Source organism: Palaemon carinicauda, chromosome 8, assembly GCF_036898095.1.
Source record: "Palaemon carinicauda isolate YSFRI2023 chromosome 8, ASM3689809v2, whole genome shotgun sequence".
In the NCBI taxonomy this organism is placed as follows: domain Eukaryota; kingdom Metazoa; phylum Arthropoda; class Malacostraca; order Decapoda; family Palaemonidae; genus Palaemon; species Palaemon carinicauda.
The window spans coordinates 13,528,070-13,546,835 of NC_090732.1; the positions used below are offsets into that span (position 1 = coordinate 13,528,070).

Genomic DNA, 18,766 nt, shown 5'->3' on the forward strand with positions numbered 1-18,766 from the left:
AAGACATATTATTATAAATTTGGTTTTGTAAATTGGAGCCTTCCTTCCTTCTGTAGAAATCGGTGGGCATTTTGCAGGTTCTGAAATAATTTTCCCTCTGCATTTAGGACATATCTTTTATATTAGTGTCTCAAATCCATCCCTTGCCAAATGGATCCTCGGAATTACTTTGCATCTACAATTCGGTATTTGTGATTCAAGTAATTTTTCAAGTCTTGCTTCACTTATTATCATTTTATTTTCACTATCGTTGATAATATCAGCCTCCGATCCACTGCATTCTTCTTCTAAAATATCTTTGCCCTTTAGCAGTGATGAACGAATAGAGAGACGATTAGGGGTGGATGTGGTTGGTCTCTGGCCAGCAGTGATGTTAGCGTGCGCCATTTGCTGCTCGGCCCCTCTCTCTCTCTCGTTGTCGCTTCATTCCCCTCTATGGCATTAGTTTCTTGAATTCTCTGTTCTACTTCTTCGATGGCTATATCAAATTGGCGTTTCTGCATTCTAGAAGCATGAAGTGAACTCTTGCGCCTTTTTAGGCATGGTGAAAAACTAAAAACACCGCAGAAAAAAAGAGAGTTCAGTCAAGGCTAGCGAGCATGAAAAAATGCGACCCTATTACGTGAAGATTTATAGGCAACTGAGCCTCATGACTCATGATGGGTGTTTTGTCTTGTCTAGTTATAACCAGAAAGGTGCCAATTAGGATATTATTGACATTATATATTTCATTTCAAAGGAAGTTTTTGTAACATATATCACAAAAACTATACCAGACTAAATAATTTGCGCTACTGGTGTTTTCTGTGTATAAAGTTATTGTTACATTTCAGGCCATAACTAGAAAAGTAAGGCGAATTTTAGCATAATACTTCGTGCACACATTCTTGAATGCTCTACGAAGCCATAGAATTTTTTTCAGCAAATCGAATATGTTTCATATTTTTTCGGTATTTTAGGCGGCCGATCCCCTTAATTGAAAAACAATTGAACCATTGAAAGTTTTTTGCGAACTCCAACTCATCACTCCAACACAATCATTCTTTGCTAAAAATACAAATAAACAGATAAAGAATATTACCTTTTTTCCCGTGCCTTCACCTTCTGTTCTATATTCCCCTACCATACAAACAGTGACAAATGTACGCATGTGAGGTGGTCCCGATTCTCGTATGACTTCAAAAGCAACGGTTAAGTTTCGTTTCAGTGCTATTTCATGAACCAGTGAGATTGGCGACTTCAAATCTGCATTTGGATCAAGATCAGACAAATCTGTAAAAGAAAGAAGAATCACTACATGCAATTACAACAAGATGACTTTAATCAAGTATTTTCCTTATCAAAATAATTTTTCAATATTTGGAACCACTTTTGTCCCATCCTTATTTTCAAGTCTTTCAACCCCATCACATTATAAATTATATGGGCTCTGAGAGATTATAAACTGTTTGCTTATGTAGTTTGATTTCAATACAGTATAGCACCTAGATCAGTACATATTGTAAAAGAAAAATATTTAAAAAGACCATGAAGTGAATAATATAAGATGGATCATGTATTGAAAGGAATAGGATAGAAGCAGAACAACACTACAATGTTAACCATTTATCATACAGATTACAGACGCCCAGAATCTGCACACGCAAGATAAGAAATATACAAATATGCTAAAACTCTATCAAGACCACAATTTACAACTAAATAGTGCTTTAAGGCATTTGACAAGTTCACCTTCACCAACCTACAAAATCACAACTGCTTTGTTATATTTCTAAAACCACAGGAAAGAAAAATTACTTTACCTTAACAGTAAACATATTCCTCCATTATGATTGTAGGACAAAAAACATTTGTTTATAGTGAGGTGGCAAAGGGTAACACATCAGTCTCTAAGTCTTGGTCCTCATAGTTATACCATATTTCTTTATTTCCACACCTTGACTGTATTACTAATGTCTGTAAACTGTATACAAGTTTATGACCATCACACCGGGAAACTCCTCCCTTTTAAAGGACAATGCTTTGTATTTTGTGTAGGAATAACATTTTTGAAGGGAGAGAATAAATTGGTAAAAATTTTAATAAATAAAATATATATACAGGTTTCTTTCCTTTATGCTCATTCACCCTAATTCTATTTGGTATATGGAAGTTTTATTTCACAACCTGGGACTGGGTACACTAACTTACTTATCATTGTAACAAGTACAAGAGGGTGGGAAGAGTTGTTGGACAGCAAAATAGATTCAGAAAGTAAAATATATAAAGTACAAATACATGAAGGTGAAAATGGAGGCATACCAAACAACTGAACAATTTGTTCACAAGCAATGAAGCCTCTCACCAGTACTCTTGTTCCTTATTTGCTGCTTTACATAATTTTCTTGAATAGAACTTTCAAAGCTTACATTTTGGGCAAATGCGCAAAAATACTCAAATGCCACATATGCAGGTTCACCTGTCATACAAAGAGGTCCCCATTCAGTGGTACAGTCACTTCAGCTTGACAGATAAAACTAGTGTATACAAAACACACACACACACACACACACTCTCTCTCTCTCTCTCTCTCTCTCTCTCTCTCTCTCTCTCTCACTCTCTCTCTCTCTCTCTCTGTGTGTGTGTGTGTGCAATATACTGTACTCCAACTGCAAAGGTTTTAAAAATAAACTGTTGTCTACATCCCCACCTAAACTTGAAGCAAATTTTCTTCAAATTAAAATTCAAAACTTTACTACTATTTGATCATAAAATAAAAAAGGGTGTTGAAAAAGAGCTGACTTGAGGAAACGCCCTGAAATTTACGAGATAAACTTACCACCTTGTGTGCATGTTGTAGCATTTTCAGGCATTGGTAAGGTTTTTCATCATTTTTATGGCTTTTGATGCTGCGTTGTGCTTGGCTTGCTGAGCAGTTGTCCCTTCTCCGACAAATTCTCTAGTGCCCACTCTCAATGTCACAAAGAAGATTAGGGTATAATGGAGCTCTACCATAATATTTCTGTTATGGGGAAATAAAAGAAACTCAATTTTTGGTATCAGCAGTTGAGGAAAAAACCTTACTCTTAAAAGTCAGTTATACTATTACTTATACAAATAAATCTTGATTGGCCGCCAAGTCACACTGACAAGGCATATCAAAGCCATAAAATATCACAAGAGATAGTACAATATCTCTCTTATCTATAATTCCTAAACCTATTTTAATGTTTCATAGCAATACAAACTGATGTACTTTATATACTGTAATTCTAACTTCTGCAGGTAGCAAAGCAGAAAATCTCAACTAATGTAACTAATGTAATAACAGAAAGGCTAATTACTAGTGGTTACAAAGGAACTACATTACTCTAAAGAGCAGAAAACGACAGCTACTTACTGAACCTGGAATTATTCTAACGTTTTAATAAACACAAACTTATGGCCTCTGGAAGTGAGACTTTGTTGCTATAATTTTTAAATTAATTGAAAATTAGATGGTTTTTAAAAGAGACTCCCTTGCTCTATCCCTCTCTCTTCCTATGAAATAAAGGTAAAAGTTGTCAAATTCATTTGTGCTTGCTTTACTTATCAAAAGCTTGAATAACTTTATTTCAGATAAAGTGTTATTTCAGGTTAACAAATAATGACATTAGAATCTATATATTTCTTATAATCTGATAACTTAATTTTAAATGAAAAAAAGTGGCATTTTCTAATAAAAAAAAAGGCTCTTTTAATGTCTCATAATATTTGAATATGTTCAACTTAACTCCACAGTCTTTTAGAATAAATTGGAATATCAATAAAAATATTTGATATTTATACACTCACCTGGTGTTCATATTGCATTTTCTCTAGGAAGCTTGGTTTAATTGAAATTTACATGGAAAATATGGTATCATATGGGCTAAAAACTGGATGGTTGTTACTTAGAAATTTTTTTTACTTATTGGGAGACCACACCCAAAATACCTTTGCTAAGATGAGCCACCATTATACATTATAAAAAAATGCAATTATATCAACTACCAGTTTGAAGTATTCGTTCCAGAGCAAAAATTCTTGATATAAAATTTCCAATCTGCTCTTCATACAGTGTGCATACAGTATTTGTTTGAAACGGGCATATATTCTTGTAATTAATCAATAATGCCTAAATACCTAAATAAAATAGCAAGGTTACTACTTTTCTAAATTACTAATACCTGTACCGGAATACTGAATAAGTAGGATTTTCCTATAACTGTAACATGTTTGCTTCAAAATCGAAACACTGCCATACAATAATTATCAAAGGTATTGATGATATTACAGGAGATAATGCATTGACTTTACTCATAAAACACCATGAAAATTCAACATTCACTTCTAAAACACCATGAAAATTCAACATTCACTTCTAAAACACCATGAAAATTCAACATTCACTTCTAAAACACCATGAAAATTCAACATTCACTTCTAAAACACCATGAAAATTCAACATTCACTTCTAAAACACCATGAAAATTCAACATTCACTTCTAAAACACCAAGAAAATTCAATTTTAAATTAGGAGCTGACTTGTGATACACTATTTTGCCCTTACCTGGTTGTACATGGCACGTATATTAGGAGGCACATTGAAGTATGGATTGGGTGGCCGGGGTGTTTCCATAAACGTGTAACTTGCAGCTTCTCCCCGTTTCATTGCCAAGGCATTCAGTTCTACTGTTGGTGTTAATTTTGCTGAAGGTAAATACAGAATGGACAAATTACATACGAAAATTAATCATTTTGCTCTTACTTTACGATATTGTCCAAGAAGGATAAAGTTGTTGTGGTGCTGGAAACTGCAACTCTGGTTAAAATGGCCTACAGTAAAAGGCATAGATTTTAGCTGGGAAAAAATAATTCTTCATGTTAAAAATTATTTCAATAATTACCCAATATTCATATGCTTTATGCCTCCAAGCATTATCTTGGACACAGAAAGAAAGCACAAAAGTTATTCTGGGTTTCAACCCCAGAGTAAATTTGAAAGCATTTAGCTCGAAAAATATGGCAAAAAAATCTCCTGAGCTAGCTCATATACTTAGTGGAGTGTATGCAGTACATGACATATCAGTGCTTGAATAGATTTTGTTTGGATGTAATACTTTGGTATAATTGTTATCAACGCTTACATATAAAAAAAGAAAAAGGTTTCAAGAGGCCAGAAGGGACTATAAGAGTTATCATTTTGTTTAGAGATTCCCTGAATTTGTTGATAACTTGCTCAGCTGGGTGTATGCTAAGGCAATGGCATTGTCCAAATAAACTGCTATAACTTTACTAACACTTGATGTCTACCTGAATAGAAACTTGGTAAACTGATAATAACTGACAGTTGATGTGCTTGAATGATAACCAAAGTGCCTTTGACCTATCGAGTAAATCTATGTGAGAAAAACCTGGGATCAGAACCTTCTGACTTATGCCCTAGTCAGATGGAATAGTATAGGTCGTCATGCCATAGAACTAGACAGGTCATAGCCTGTTATGAATTTGTGAGCAACCTTTTGGAAATAACGATCTGCTCTACAAATTAAAGAGGGGAGTTTATAAAATACTTATATGTACCTGTCTCAAAGAGACAAGTTCATCAGAAAAGCCACAGTGGCCAGAATTTTCATGCACATATAAGCTGACTGAGGATGTTCGTTTTGAAAGCTTTACTAAGAATGAACAAGGAATACGTACCGACCTGCTTAAAGTCTACAATCGTGCTACAACACCCACAGTTGGTAGTTACAATTCTGAATAATAAATAAGATATCAAGTCATTTGGCATTACAAAACCAGTGCTGACATTGATGATTCAATGCAAATGTTAATGTTGAAAGGTTTCTGCTTATCTGGATTGATGAGGACCTATTAACAGGTAATGCAATTACCTGAAAGATTGTGTGTGAAAATTAATAGAATTGGAGCTGCATAAGGAAAATGCAGAGGAGATTTCAACTGCAGTGGGGAGGGACAGAACGACAAACCTCAAGTTCCAAGTGAAATTAGGGAGAAGTTAAGAATGAGGGAAATCCTGCAAAAATTTCATAGGAACAAATCACCCTGGTAAGGCTTCAGTAGGGCAAGCAAAGAATCTAATTACCGACAATGCTAGGTAACACTTTCTTGTCATTTAGAATAAAAAAAAAGCAAATAGACTCCTCGTCAAAACTGAATATGTAAAAAAAGAAAATATTACCAAAAGTGCACAAGAAGAGTAAATTAAGCAATTCAGTTCACAATAGCAAATGTCACTCAGGAGAAAAAACTTACAATAAAATTTTCAAGGAGGGGAACTCTCCCTCCAAGCAGTAACTCCCTCATGTCAGCTACAACACTCAAAGATACAGTGCAAGTTCATTTGTCAATGTTTCTATTTTTTATTGTGAATTATTCATTTGTATTAATTTCTGATGTCAGGGGTTATAAATTGTTCAATAATTTTCATTAATAACCTTTAAAAATTATTACTGTATGTGCATATTTATGAACGTGGGAAATGCATAGAATGAAATTCCTTTATTTCTTATAGGAAAAAATGTTTCATTAAAATGAAGTGCTATCGTAGTTCAGAAATCATTTACACCAGCAAGCAGGACCAGCTAAAACAAACAATGGCAGTTCATCGGATTACTGCACTGACAAAGCGTCATGAGCTTCTCAAATGCACTACTAGTCAGGAAGCTGAGAAACGGCACCTGATTTTTACTGGGTCACTGTTTTACAAACCACAAATCACTAATGAGATAACCTTAGGTATTCTCACCTGGAAGATATCAAGACGTCTGCTACTTGGAAAATTCCATGATACTTTATCCGACTATACGTAGCTACCCTCTTTCCAATGAGATATACTTTTCAGAGTGAACTCGTATCTCTATAACCAAAGTCATTGCCATCGTGAGTGATTACAGAGTTCCTACTGAACAGGAATAAAGGAGCTACCCCTGAGTTTGTAGAGGCACGTAATGTGAAATTTTCCAATTGTACAGTTTCTCAGGTACTGTTCTTACTTAGACATGCAATCTGGTTATTCAGTAAGAATAAAAAAAAATAAAAATAAAAATCAATAATGGAGACGATAACAAAAGTTGTTCATAGACACATGAACTATCTATCTCAAACCTTCCTGATACGAACAGAAATAATTACTACCGCAGCCAGCGACAGAAGCAAAAGGATGCTGGAATGATAACAGAAAGACTTAAACCACTCAGGGGAAACCAAACTTAAACCCATAATAACTTCCATTATTCTTTCTGCTGTTAAACTGGTGCTTGAAAGCAAAGAGCAAATGAACACTGGATAGGCTTCATTGAACCTCAAATACTGTTCATTCTATAACACTGTGAACCAACCCCTTTTTATACCATGATACAGTACCTTGCTTTCTCATCTATACTACTCGAATGGTACAAAACACAACTTCTAATCACCTTAGACTAGGATAACTTTTTTGTCCTATGACATTCAAACTTTTATAATTACATCAACTTCTAATAAACTTTCATAACCAAGAACTGTGCTTAAAGTGGAAGACTTGAATGCATTTGCCTACTGTAATAAACAAAGAAACAGAGTATTAAGACATGCATCAACACACACATATAAGAATAGGATAAATAAGAACACACACAGATACTCAGAATACATAATCTCCCCCAAAAGCATAATCTAAGCATGCATGAATCTTTTTCCCATGCGAAGATAACTGATTCCATTCACATCCTTAATATCCTTTCCTTAAAATTTCAACCTATTTGCAGTCCTGGACAACTATTCTAACTTACTCTGTTTGTTCTGTCTCTGAGTTTTTGGGGGAGGATGTTTAAACTGGGTCTTCTCAAGTGCAATAGCAGCAGCAGAGTGTTGAGCTTTTTTTATGCTGGGACCAGAAGCGGTGTACTCTTCACTCTCTCCTAATCTCAAGGTGACAGTGAAAGTTTTCTTGTGGGCAGGACCTTTTTCATCAGTTAGACAATACTGATGCTGAATCTGAATTTAAGATGAGAAGGAAATGGGTAAAACTTGATATAAAAGTTTTTTGTAAAGCTGAAAAAAAACTAAAATATCAAACTCTGTATACTGAAGAAAAAATCTCATCAAGTAATTAAGTAACCAATAACATTGAACAAAGATTAGTTGCATAATCTCTGACGTCATTACAGTACACAAGATAATTCATATAAAAATAAGACTTTCAACTCTACAAGTCTAATGATGTTTTGAAGTCCAAGCTATCCTGATGTTCCTTCATATAAAAAAAAAAGATATAACACCTTAAACCCATTAAAGATACAAGCACCCAAACTTGTCTAATATCACGCTGTATGTTACCCAGCGTTGATAATAAATTGACTGACTGAAAGATACAGATCTTCTATTGAAGGAATCCTTACCACTGCTAAGTTTTTTAAAATATGAAAACTGGAGTTGATGGGTTTCTGAATAGCATACGCAAACAATGGGTTGAGATTTTTTACGATAGATCCTGTTATCCCTAAAGTAACAAAGATTCATATAGATAAAAAAAAAAGTTTCAAAAATATCTACTAAAGTAATCTAAACATTCTTACCTTATTATATCTGGCAAGCTCATTGATGAGACACATTGGGGTTTTTTCCTTATTGGAACCAGAGGGATCTGAACTAGATACACAGCCAGGTATTGGAATCGAACCATTATTGGTAGGGGATGATCCGCCAACATTAACACCAACATTATTATTTGTGGAGTTCATTCCTACAACAATACCACCATTAGTAACTATATCCTGCTGTTGTTGTTGCTGCTGTAATTGCTGTTGTGTGGGAGGTGGCTGCTGCTGCTGTTGTGGAGGTTGCTGTTGTGGTTGTTGTTGTGGTGGTTGGGGCTGCTGGTGTTGTAATGCTTGGGGTAATGGTTGATGCATCTGAAACATTATAATAGATCTTACTTCTCCTAGTTCAACTTGGATACAATTTAAAATAAATCATACACTGTAAACCTGTTCACTCCTTCTTATACGACACGTTGTTGGAGCTAAGAGGATACTTAAAATATAAATATTAAACATCAACATGTATTCACTATATATAACTGTTGTTAAATAGCCATTTACTATTTCATTCCCCTTTTTCTCTCAAAGATTTCTTTTATATCTTTAATCATTACACAGCATTATCTAAAAAATAAACTTTAAAACATTGGCCTAAAATGAGTGTGCAGTTGTTTTCATATTTAATTTTACTCCCCTCATATTTTTTCCTCATCACCAAGCTGTTGTCTTTCCTCCCAAACTGAAGCTGAATTGAATTCAAATATGAATGATCTCCTTACAGCCTGTTGTGGAGAGTAAGAGAACAAGAGAATTAGCTTCATGGTTTTCTTGTATGCACAATAGTCGGGAAGCTGGGAGACGACCCGATTTTTACTTGGTCACTCTTGTCTAAACAAGAATCATCAATGAGATAACCCTAGGTATTCTCTCCTACAAAATGTCTCCTACTTGGAAAATTTCATGATGCTTCCACCTACTGTACATACCACACCCTTACCAAAAAGATGTACTTTTTGGAATGAACTCTCATTTCCATAACCAAAGTCCATGCCACCATAAGTGATTACACAGTTCCTACTCGTACAGATTCTCCGGTACTTGTCTTGCTTGGATGTAACATCAGATTTCCTCCATCACAATCCTCAGATTAATATATGAGGGAAAAGGAGTTTCCATCTCCACACGAAAAAGCTCCAAGGAGAACATTCTACGACGGGGTCCAGCTGGCACTCATGATATTGATATGTGCAAGCTTTTTACTTCCATGAACCATTTCCCGGTGGTGTTATGGTTCATCCGGTGTATGCCTCTTCCTTTGGTCATATCTATGAGCCGCAGGATCCTTGGAGGCGTGGAGTGGAGTGGAACTCTCTTGGAGGGGATCTCGTCAATCAGCAACCAAACCCAATCATCCCATGTTCCTATTCCGCTAAAACCAGGAGGAAGGGGAATTGCTGGCTGCCAACCAGAAATGACTCCCACACTCCTGGAGAAATCTTCAAGTGTAGGAGAAAAATGTTAAGAGTTCTTTAAAAACTAGAGAAGACTCAGAAGACGCCACCAACACGTTAGAAGTTCCTGGTCATGTGGGAGTGGCTGCATTATGTCCCTATATTTTCCAATACAATAATTAATAGCATTGGCCATGAGACTGTGCTTATCAATTGAACACGATTCTTATATCTTGGTCAAAGGTAAGCGGACTGTCTCAGACCTGAAGCAAGACAGGCAAGTTAATCATTGAGAAGATCCAAGGGGATAACCTCGTTCGAGTAAACCTTGAGGACACAGAGGAGGTACTTCCTGTAAGATTGAAGGATGGGCATCTAGATGCTAGCAGCCTTCAGGCTCACTAAGACATCTTCTTCCTAATGGCAGAACATGTGGTACTGCCGTCTTCATCCTGAACAAAGTCAGAGAAGGGGAAGATGATCAATCTTTTCCACCCGATGGCCTTTGGGTTCCTTTAAGACCCAAAGGCCAACTGGCAACTGGCTGCAGAGAGGTCCTTGCCTTCTCTCTGAGAAGATCAAATCTCAATAATTCTTGTGTGTTTCAAGAATGTTGTTTAAGGAATGTTGAATTCCAGGTCAAAGTGAAGTATATGACTACACCCAACCAGTGGTCCAATAGGCAAGCTGATATGCTAATCCTGGAAGAGACTTCCAAAGCAGCAGATTCCGGGCCCGACAACAATGTGTTACCATTTTTTAGTCTTCCATAGGGTCTGTTGCCAGCACTGCAATTGCTGAATCAATGGACAGTGGAAAGGGTCCACCTTCTCTGCTAGAATATAGAAGAAAATCCCTCTTCAAACCCACCACCCGTGAATGTAGTTGGTAATGGAAGGAGCAGGAAATTCTAATACTTATGCCCTGGAAGATAATTACCAGTACGAACTATTCCTGTAAGGAGAAATGCATGGGTAGCAGTAGCAGCGTGTATTTCTCAATTAGGGAAGGTTCTTAGCACGCACTATTTCTCACTCTCCCGAAGAGAGAGCGAGAAGAACATCCAGCATTGAGAAGGGGACAGGCAAAGCCCTTTACATTTATTGGTAGTGTGTGTGCTTGTTCTTGTGAGAAAATGAGCACAAGTAACAAATACATGAGAACCTATACCACGTACCAATACGTGTACTCGGGGATGGGGACGTTCCCCGTACATATCAACACAACTAGTGGCTGACGCAAGAACTTACTAGAGTCCCTTCCCAGAGCAGAAATATTCTCGACACCATATGGTCCCTCTCACAGGGTTCAATAAAAATGGTAGGACGATTCCTTGAAGAATCTCTCCTCTTCTTAGCATACTCGCCAGCCGGTCTGCAAATGGAATGGGGCGGGGCGATTTGGTACTTATCCTTGATTGAGGAAAATTATTGCCGAAGACAGTGCGAGCATGATGTGGCATCTCGATGCTTGTACAAGTTCTGAGATTAGACCCAAGAAATCACCTGTTCAAATCCCTATCAAGAGAAAACAGAAAACATTGGCATTTGGAAAGTCATTGAAGGATAGAAGGACGGTGCCATCCCATTATACCCTGTTGCATTCCCTCTTTGGCACTCAGTGAGGATGGTATAGGAAAAAGGAAATTTATCAAGGAATGAAGGAATAGAAGGTTCTAGAACATAACTATGGCTGCCAGGTTCCCTTGGATTCTTCAGCTCCGGCCCCTTCCCATCCAGTCACTGCTCAATGGCGCTGGCTCTCATCTCATAATCATCATCATCCCTGTGTGTCATCCTGAACCTACATTAAGCCTTTTAAAAAAAACCACCTCTCTCGTGGGTTGCCCATGCGCTAAAGCAAGCGTCATGCCAAATCAGGCATGGCAATCTTAATCAATCAAATCATCAGTAATCAGAAGATTGCTCCTCCGACAGAGCACTAGCAAAGTCTAAGGAAAACCAACTTCCTTAGGTTCAAGTTGTCATCATCGTTGCATGAAGACACACACATGGGATAGAACGACAGAAATGCCGCCCGACAGAAGCAAGTACAGTATATTGGATACCAGTAGCTGGCTCAGAGAACAGTCTCACATTCGGTTATCAGGAAACCCTGCATATCCTTGAGTTCTTACATTAATATCTGTTGAATGCAACTACTTGCCACGACATTTAATCAATCGGAAAGAAAAAGAAAAAGATTAAAACAATCAGTTGAGGATGCCAAGAAGTACGTCGGTAATGTTAGGTGCCCAAAGTCAAATTGAGGGCTGCTCTACCTGTCACGTGAACAGGCCCTACCCACCACTCAACATGCAACTATGTTTACTTCATTAAAAGTTTTAACGGCTATTCCAGCTTGGCTGAAGTCACACTTTCATTAAAGGACAACGGTTTATAATAGCGTAGGAACTAACAATTTCTGAGGGTTCCTTAAAATAATTTAGACATCTAATTTAGTTAGTGTTGGTAATCTAATTACTACCAGTACCTTACTAGAACTTTTCAGCAGTAATAAAGTTTGTCAATCCTATCCAAAATCCTGAATCTATTCTGTATTGCATTTGTATGATAAAGACGATGTACAGTACAGTACTGTACTAAATTAATTTTATCAATAAGAATTTAAGATTCATCAGTGGAATAATCTTCCCGACTAAGATATTACATAACGTACCAAAAATTACATTAGCTGCAACTAGGGACGGATTTTTTTTATGAGATCCATATTGTCCCATGATGTAGCTAATTATCATGCACTTCACTGTAATACTGCTACATTTAACAGCATATTTAAGAAGGCTGTGTCTTTTCAATTGTCCAGTAGATATTACCATGAAATTTGACAGGAACAGAGAAATCACACATTTTAAGTAATTTGTACTTTTCCTAACAGTACTTACCTCGAACTACTTTCTTAGGAGTATCTTGGATTCTCCTCCCAACCGACCAGAATTTTGTATAGTTTTCCCTATCTTCGTTTTCTCTAGTGGGGTCCCTCTGTGGCGGATGGATACTCGCCCTGAGGCAACCCGGGTCAGAGTGCGAGAGCATGGAGCTAGGTCTCGGTCATCAGTAAGCTTTTGATAACTATGGTTTCGAACTCCTGTAAGACACTCGGGGAAGGCTGGGCGGGCAATATCCCAAAAGTAGTTCGAGGTAAGTACTGTTAGGAAAAATACAAATTACTTAAAATTTGTGATTTGTTCCAACACGGAGTACTTACCTCGAACTACTTTCTTAGGGCCTTAAAGACTCTGGCTACGTCCCATTGCGGTACTCTAGAGGAGTGGGGAGAACATGATTGCTCAAAACTCCTTATGAGCATTGAGATCTGCCGAGAGGCTCCTAGATCGAGTCCCTTGAGGAGGATGACCTAACCCAACGCGGCTCGAACTCCCTTGATAGCCGGGATAGACACCCCTAGGTCGTCTCTCAGGTGAACCAGGAAGTCTGCTACCTTGTGAATAGAAGCATCCAACGGTCTCAGGTTCTGGGAGGCGCACCACTTTGTGAATGTGGCCCATTTCGCCTGGTAGACCATGACTAAGGATTTCCTCAGATAACCAGTCATCCTTGCGGCGGTCTTCGATGAGTATCCTTCCTTTCTCGAAGTGGGGCTGACGGAGATGGTCTTCTCTGTCCGGCAGTGGCCACGGTGGGAGGACCGCTAACTCCTTTAGGTCTGCGAACCACTCTCTCTCCGGCCACCAGGGCGCTACCAAAGTCATCTGCAAGTTCTTTGACCGTCTGACTCTGTTGAGGAGTTGTCTGAGGGTTCCGAAGGGTGGGAAGGCGTACACGTCGAGACCGTCCCACAGGTGCTGGAAGGCGTCCTCGAACGCTGCTACTGGGTCTGGCACTGAAGAACAGAACACGGGGAGCTGGGTGTTGAGCCTCGTGGCGAACAGGTCCATCACCGGCGACCCCCACTTGTGGATGATTGTCTGGGCCACCTTCGGGTGTAGGGACCATTCTGACCCCACTACTTGACCTACCCTGCTGAGGCCGTCGGCTAAGACGTTCTTTTTCCCTGGAATGAATCTGGCTGTTAACTCGATGTGTTCTTTCTCGGCCTATTCCAGGATCCTTGATGTGAGGTCGCACAACTCCCTTGATTTTAGTCCTCATTTCTTCACGTAGGCTACCATGATGGCGTTGTCGCACATGAGCGCCACCGTGTTCCCTCGGAGACGGTGAGCGAAATTTATGCATGCTCTCTGGACCGCAAGCAGTTCGAGTACGTTTATGTGTAAGGTCCTCTCCTCGGGGGACCACTTTCCCTTCGCTGTTTTTTCGAGGAGATGAGCTCCCCACCCCTCCTTCGACGCGTCTGTGAAGAGCAACATCTCTGGAGGGGCGGTCGCGAATGGCATCCCTTTCAGGGTGTTCGACCTGTCGGACCACACCTCAGGGTCTCTCTTGTCTCCGGTGATATGTCGATCATCTTGTGCGGAGATTCTCCCGGGGACCAGAGTTCCTTTAGGTTCCACTGAACCGTTCTTAGTTTGAGTCTTCCCCGAGGGACCAGCTTCTTCAATGATACCAGGTGGCCCACTAGTCTCTGCCAGTCCTTGGCTCTCCTTGGTGAGTCCGAAAGGAAGGGGAGGAGAACCTGATCTAGTTTCTCGAGCCTCTCTGCGGAGGGGAGGGCTTTCCCCAACTTGGAGTCCAGGACCATCCCCAGGTATGTCATCCTGGTGGAGGGAACCAACTGTGATTTTTCCATGTTGATGGTGATCCCCAAGTCCCTGCAGAACCGTAACAGGTTCGCGCCTTGCTCCTTCAGTGCTGCCTCTGAGGCTGAAAGCAGCAACCAGTCATCTAGGTAGCGGATCAGGCGGATCCCCTGCTTGTGTGCCCATGCTGATACTGGTGAAAACCCTCGTGAAGACCTGCGGGGCTGTCGACAGGCCGAAGCATAGGGTCCTGAACTGCAGAGACTGGGAACCCAACTTCACCCTGAGGAACTTCCTGCTGGAGGGGTGGACAGGGATCTGAAAGTATGCGTCCTTGAGGTCCAGGGACATCATGAAATTTCCTTCCCTCAAGGATGCCAGAACTGACTTGGGTGTGTCCATCTTGAAGTTCGTCTTACTATGAACTTGTTGAGGGCCTTCTCCACCAGGAAGAGCCTGCTGTAGAACCCCGGGGACGGGTCCTTGACTAGTTCTAGCGCTCCCTTGTTCAGCATGGCTGACACCTCCTCTTGTAGTGCTGCCACGGACCACGGATATGCCCCGTTGTCCCGCTATGCTTGCCAAAAATGTTTGAGGCATCCCCCTACCTGAGGCTTCGGCAGGAGTAGGGGACCTCTCTTCCTACCTCCTCCTGGAGGCGTGGCTAGAACGGCCTCTCCTTGAGCCGGAGTAATTTGGTCTAAAGGAGGCCTGCGGAGTAGTACTTCCCCTACGGGGGGGGAGTCTCTTCTAGTCTGTGATGTAGAAGGGTGGGGGCCGTCCGGCGCAACCCTTCTATGAGTGGGACGTCTTACTGTAGGGGGCCTGGGATCCCCTGTCTCCTTGAGCTTCCGGACCCTTTCCATAGCTTCTTCCACTGCTTTCAGGGATAAGACGGAGTCACCCCACACCGGCGAGTTCCTTAGGCACTTCGCCTCTCGTTCGGGGAGCTTATAGACCAACTTGTTGAGGACCGTGTCTCTCCTCCACAAGATCCAGTTCGCCGTCTGTGTGAGGGACTGGAAGGTGAGGAACTCCATGGCCTTTCCCCCTGAGTGGATCAGTTCTTGGAGCAGAGTCTGGTTTTTGGGTACCGTCAGGTCGTGAGATAGCTGAAAGCCAACCAAAGTGGATGCCCACCAGTCTAACCAAGATGTCACGTTCACGATATCCTGAGCCGTATCTTCCATCATGGAAGCTTCGGCTGGCGAAAAGCACACTGGGGCAGAGGAGGTTCTATCTTCTGAGCAGCCCTGGTTGAGGGTGGATATCGCCGCTTCCACCGTGCGGGGTCCCGAGTGCCATCCGTCAAGGACGTAAAACCTTTTCTGGGTCCTTAACCCCGGCATTAGCTTGAAGGACCCTTGGGCTCTGAGTGAGTTTACCTGCCCTGTGACGTACCAGTCCACGTGATCCATCCCTAACTATACGTCTGGAGCCAACGGGAGGGTGAGTGATGGTTTCTGTTGGACGGGGTTATCCACCATCCTTCCCAAACCCGAGAGCCAAGCTTGCTCTGTCGACGGCTTTGGTTCGTCCAGCCGGTGATGACGTCTAATTAGTGCCAGGACTTTCCTATAAGACGAAACCTCGTCCGCTGAAAACTCTCCGACGTCCATCAAGCCTTCCACCACCTGGTCCTCCGTGTCGGGTGCATCGACATGCACGGATGGATCCATGTGGGAGGCTACGTCCTCTCCTTCCTGCCGATCAAACAGCGCGGATACTTCCGCTACGGGTGGATCCACCGAGACGGAGGTAACCGTCATGGGTCTACCTCCTCCCAGGGAGATCCGTAGGGCATGGGGTCCATGGTGAACCGCTGGTTGGCTAGGGCGCTGCCGTGGTACCGGGGATGCAGGCCATGATACCGGGCCGAAACAGCGACTCTCTCCGCTGGGCGGATGGAGCCGGTGACTTGGCGGCTAAAGGCATGGTGAAGTCAACGTGCGTCAGCGGCTTCGACCGACGGGTGGATCAAGCGGACGAAACACGTGGCAAGGGCGCAAGGGCGGCTCCAGAGGCCAACACGGCAGACACTGCAGCGGCGGAGGCCCTGATCGACCCGCTATGGGGGAAAGCCACTCGAGCCCACTTGTCTCTAGACGAGTGCCTTTTCTTGCTCTTCCTCCTGGAGGTCTTCGAACGTTTCCTGGGAGGGCCTGAACAGGAGCGAGACTTCCTCCTATGAGACCTCTTCCACTTCCTTCTCGCCTCCCAGGGGTCGGAGTCCTCTGAAGACGACGAGTCGGACGATGACGATGAGGAAGAGGAGGAAGAGACGGAAGAAGAGCTAGCTGAGTCCTCCGAGTCCTCCGACGATGATGTAGGGTCTTGGCGTTGTTCCACCGGCGTGAGAGGCTGCACGAAGTCAGGCGGGAGCGTCGATGCCGACGCCGGGGGGAGTCCGCAGCGCCCTCCTAGACGCGAACCAACCATCAAACTCCTCTTCTTGGCGCATAGGTGATCTGAAGGGTGTCCTAGGCGCCGTCCAGACGGTGGAGTCGGGGTCCGACGAACCTGTAGGCTGACTCTCTTTGTCTATTTCTCCCCCGGGTGCTGAAGTACCTGAAATGCACTGCCACGATGCAGGGGAAGGAGCCGACCCCGCCTTCCCTCACACCGGGTCTTCGGTCGAGACGGGTCCTGCGGACACCAGAACCTCGTCTCCCGAACACACTCCCGCCCCCCACACGCCTGCGAAGCAACAACAACCCCCACGTCTGTTACATCAGACTCATGGGGAGTGGCAACGGGCCACTTCCCTGCAACGGACTTACCTCGTCCCCTACTCTGGGTAGGGGAAGGTGAAGGGGAACCTCTCTCCGACGGAGTGGCATGTGACGCCAAAGGCGACGCGGCGCCAGCCTTCTTAGGGGACCTCTTCGGCGCCTTCTTCTTCTTGGTGGCGTACAAGGCCCACTGGATCTCTGGCCAGGACGCGCACTCTGGAGACGTGGAAGACGGGGAACAAACACTACCCCTGCACGACGAGCACAACCAATGCGGGTCTACCTCTGGCTTCGACAGCCACGCACCACAAGACTTACCGGCCTTAGGCCCGGGGCAACGGCGTTGAGATTCCATAAGGAAGCACTAAAACACCAAGCAACGCAACACAATAACACTGGGATAGGAGGTGAATGAAAGGGCAAAAGGGAATGGGTAAAAACACGCGGTAACACAAAAGGTCGGACGGGATGTGAGAGAGCAGCGAGATGTGAACTACGCCGCGACCAGAAGCTTACCAACGACCGAGACCTAGCACCATGCTCTCGCACGCTGACCCGGGTCGCCTTAGGGCGAGTATCCATCCGCCACAGAGGGACCCCACAAGAGAAAACGGAGATAGGGGAAACTACACAAAATTCTGGTCGGTTGGGAGGAGAATCCTACATACTCCTAAGAAAGTAGTTCGAGGTAAGTACTTCATGTTGGAACAAACTATGTTTCACATCAATAATTAATCCCTTAAATATATTTATTGTTATAGGAGTTATTGACCCAGCAACCATTTGGACTTCTTTAAAACTCTACGTGTAGTTTGTAGCGCCTCGCTGATATTTTTAGCTAAAACTTATCACTTAAGAAAAGAATATGACAGCCAGGGCATGCCTATAGCAAGTATGAACATGAAAATTGGCAGAAACAAAGCTTATAAATATTAAAAAAATCCCTTAAAATTGGCCCCACCGCTGAAAATATCAGCTGCTCCCCCCACCGGGCGATAATAATAAAAGGGAATGACTGGGCTATAGGTTGGGTGAGATTCGTTTGCAAAAATTTTGGCATTTCATACAAGGTCAATCACTTTGTTCACGTCAATAGGTCTACCCAAATTACCTGTGAATGATGTGATGGCTGTGGTGGAGGTGGCTGCTGCTGTTGTTGCTGCTGTTGCTGTTGTTGTTGCTGTTGCTGCTGTTGTTGATGATGAGTATTACTAGGTGAGGATCCCATACCACTTGGACCTCCACTACCCATCCCACTAATCTGTAAGGTCTTTTAAAGCTCAATGCTCCAGGAATCTAAAATGTCCGCTCATGTAAAAAGCATAGCCTGTACCAAGAACTATTTACTATGGCGC

At 42.1% G+C, this 18,766-nt stretch overlaps 1 protein-coding gene across 1 annotated transcript in view; it reads right to left on the bottom strand.

Annotated features, from left to right (window-relative positions):
• The window catches only part of stau (double-stranded RNA-binding protein Staufen), a 70,227-nt gene that overhangs the window by 37,761 nt on the left and 13,700 nt on the right, over positions 1-18,766 (bottom strand). Inside the window, 8 exon segments of the mRNA XM_068378499.1 lie at positions 1,082-1,272; positions 2,819-2,858; positions 2,860-2,970; positions 2,972-3,001; positions 4,572-4,711; positions 7,798-8,002; positions 8,584-8,919; positions 18,523-18,681. Of these exon segments, the coding sequence (XP_068234600.1) occupies positions 1,082-1,272; positions 2,819-2,858; positions 2,860-2,970; positions 2,972-3,001; positions 4,572-4,711; positions 7,798-8,002; positions 8,584-8,919; positions 18,523-18,681 (1,212 nt within the window).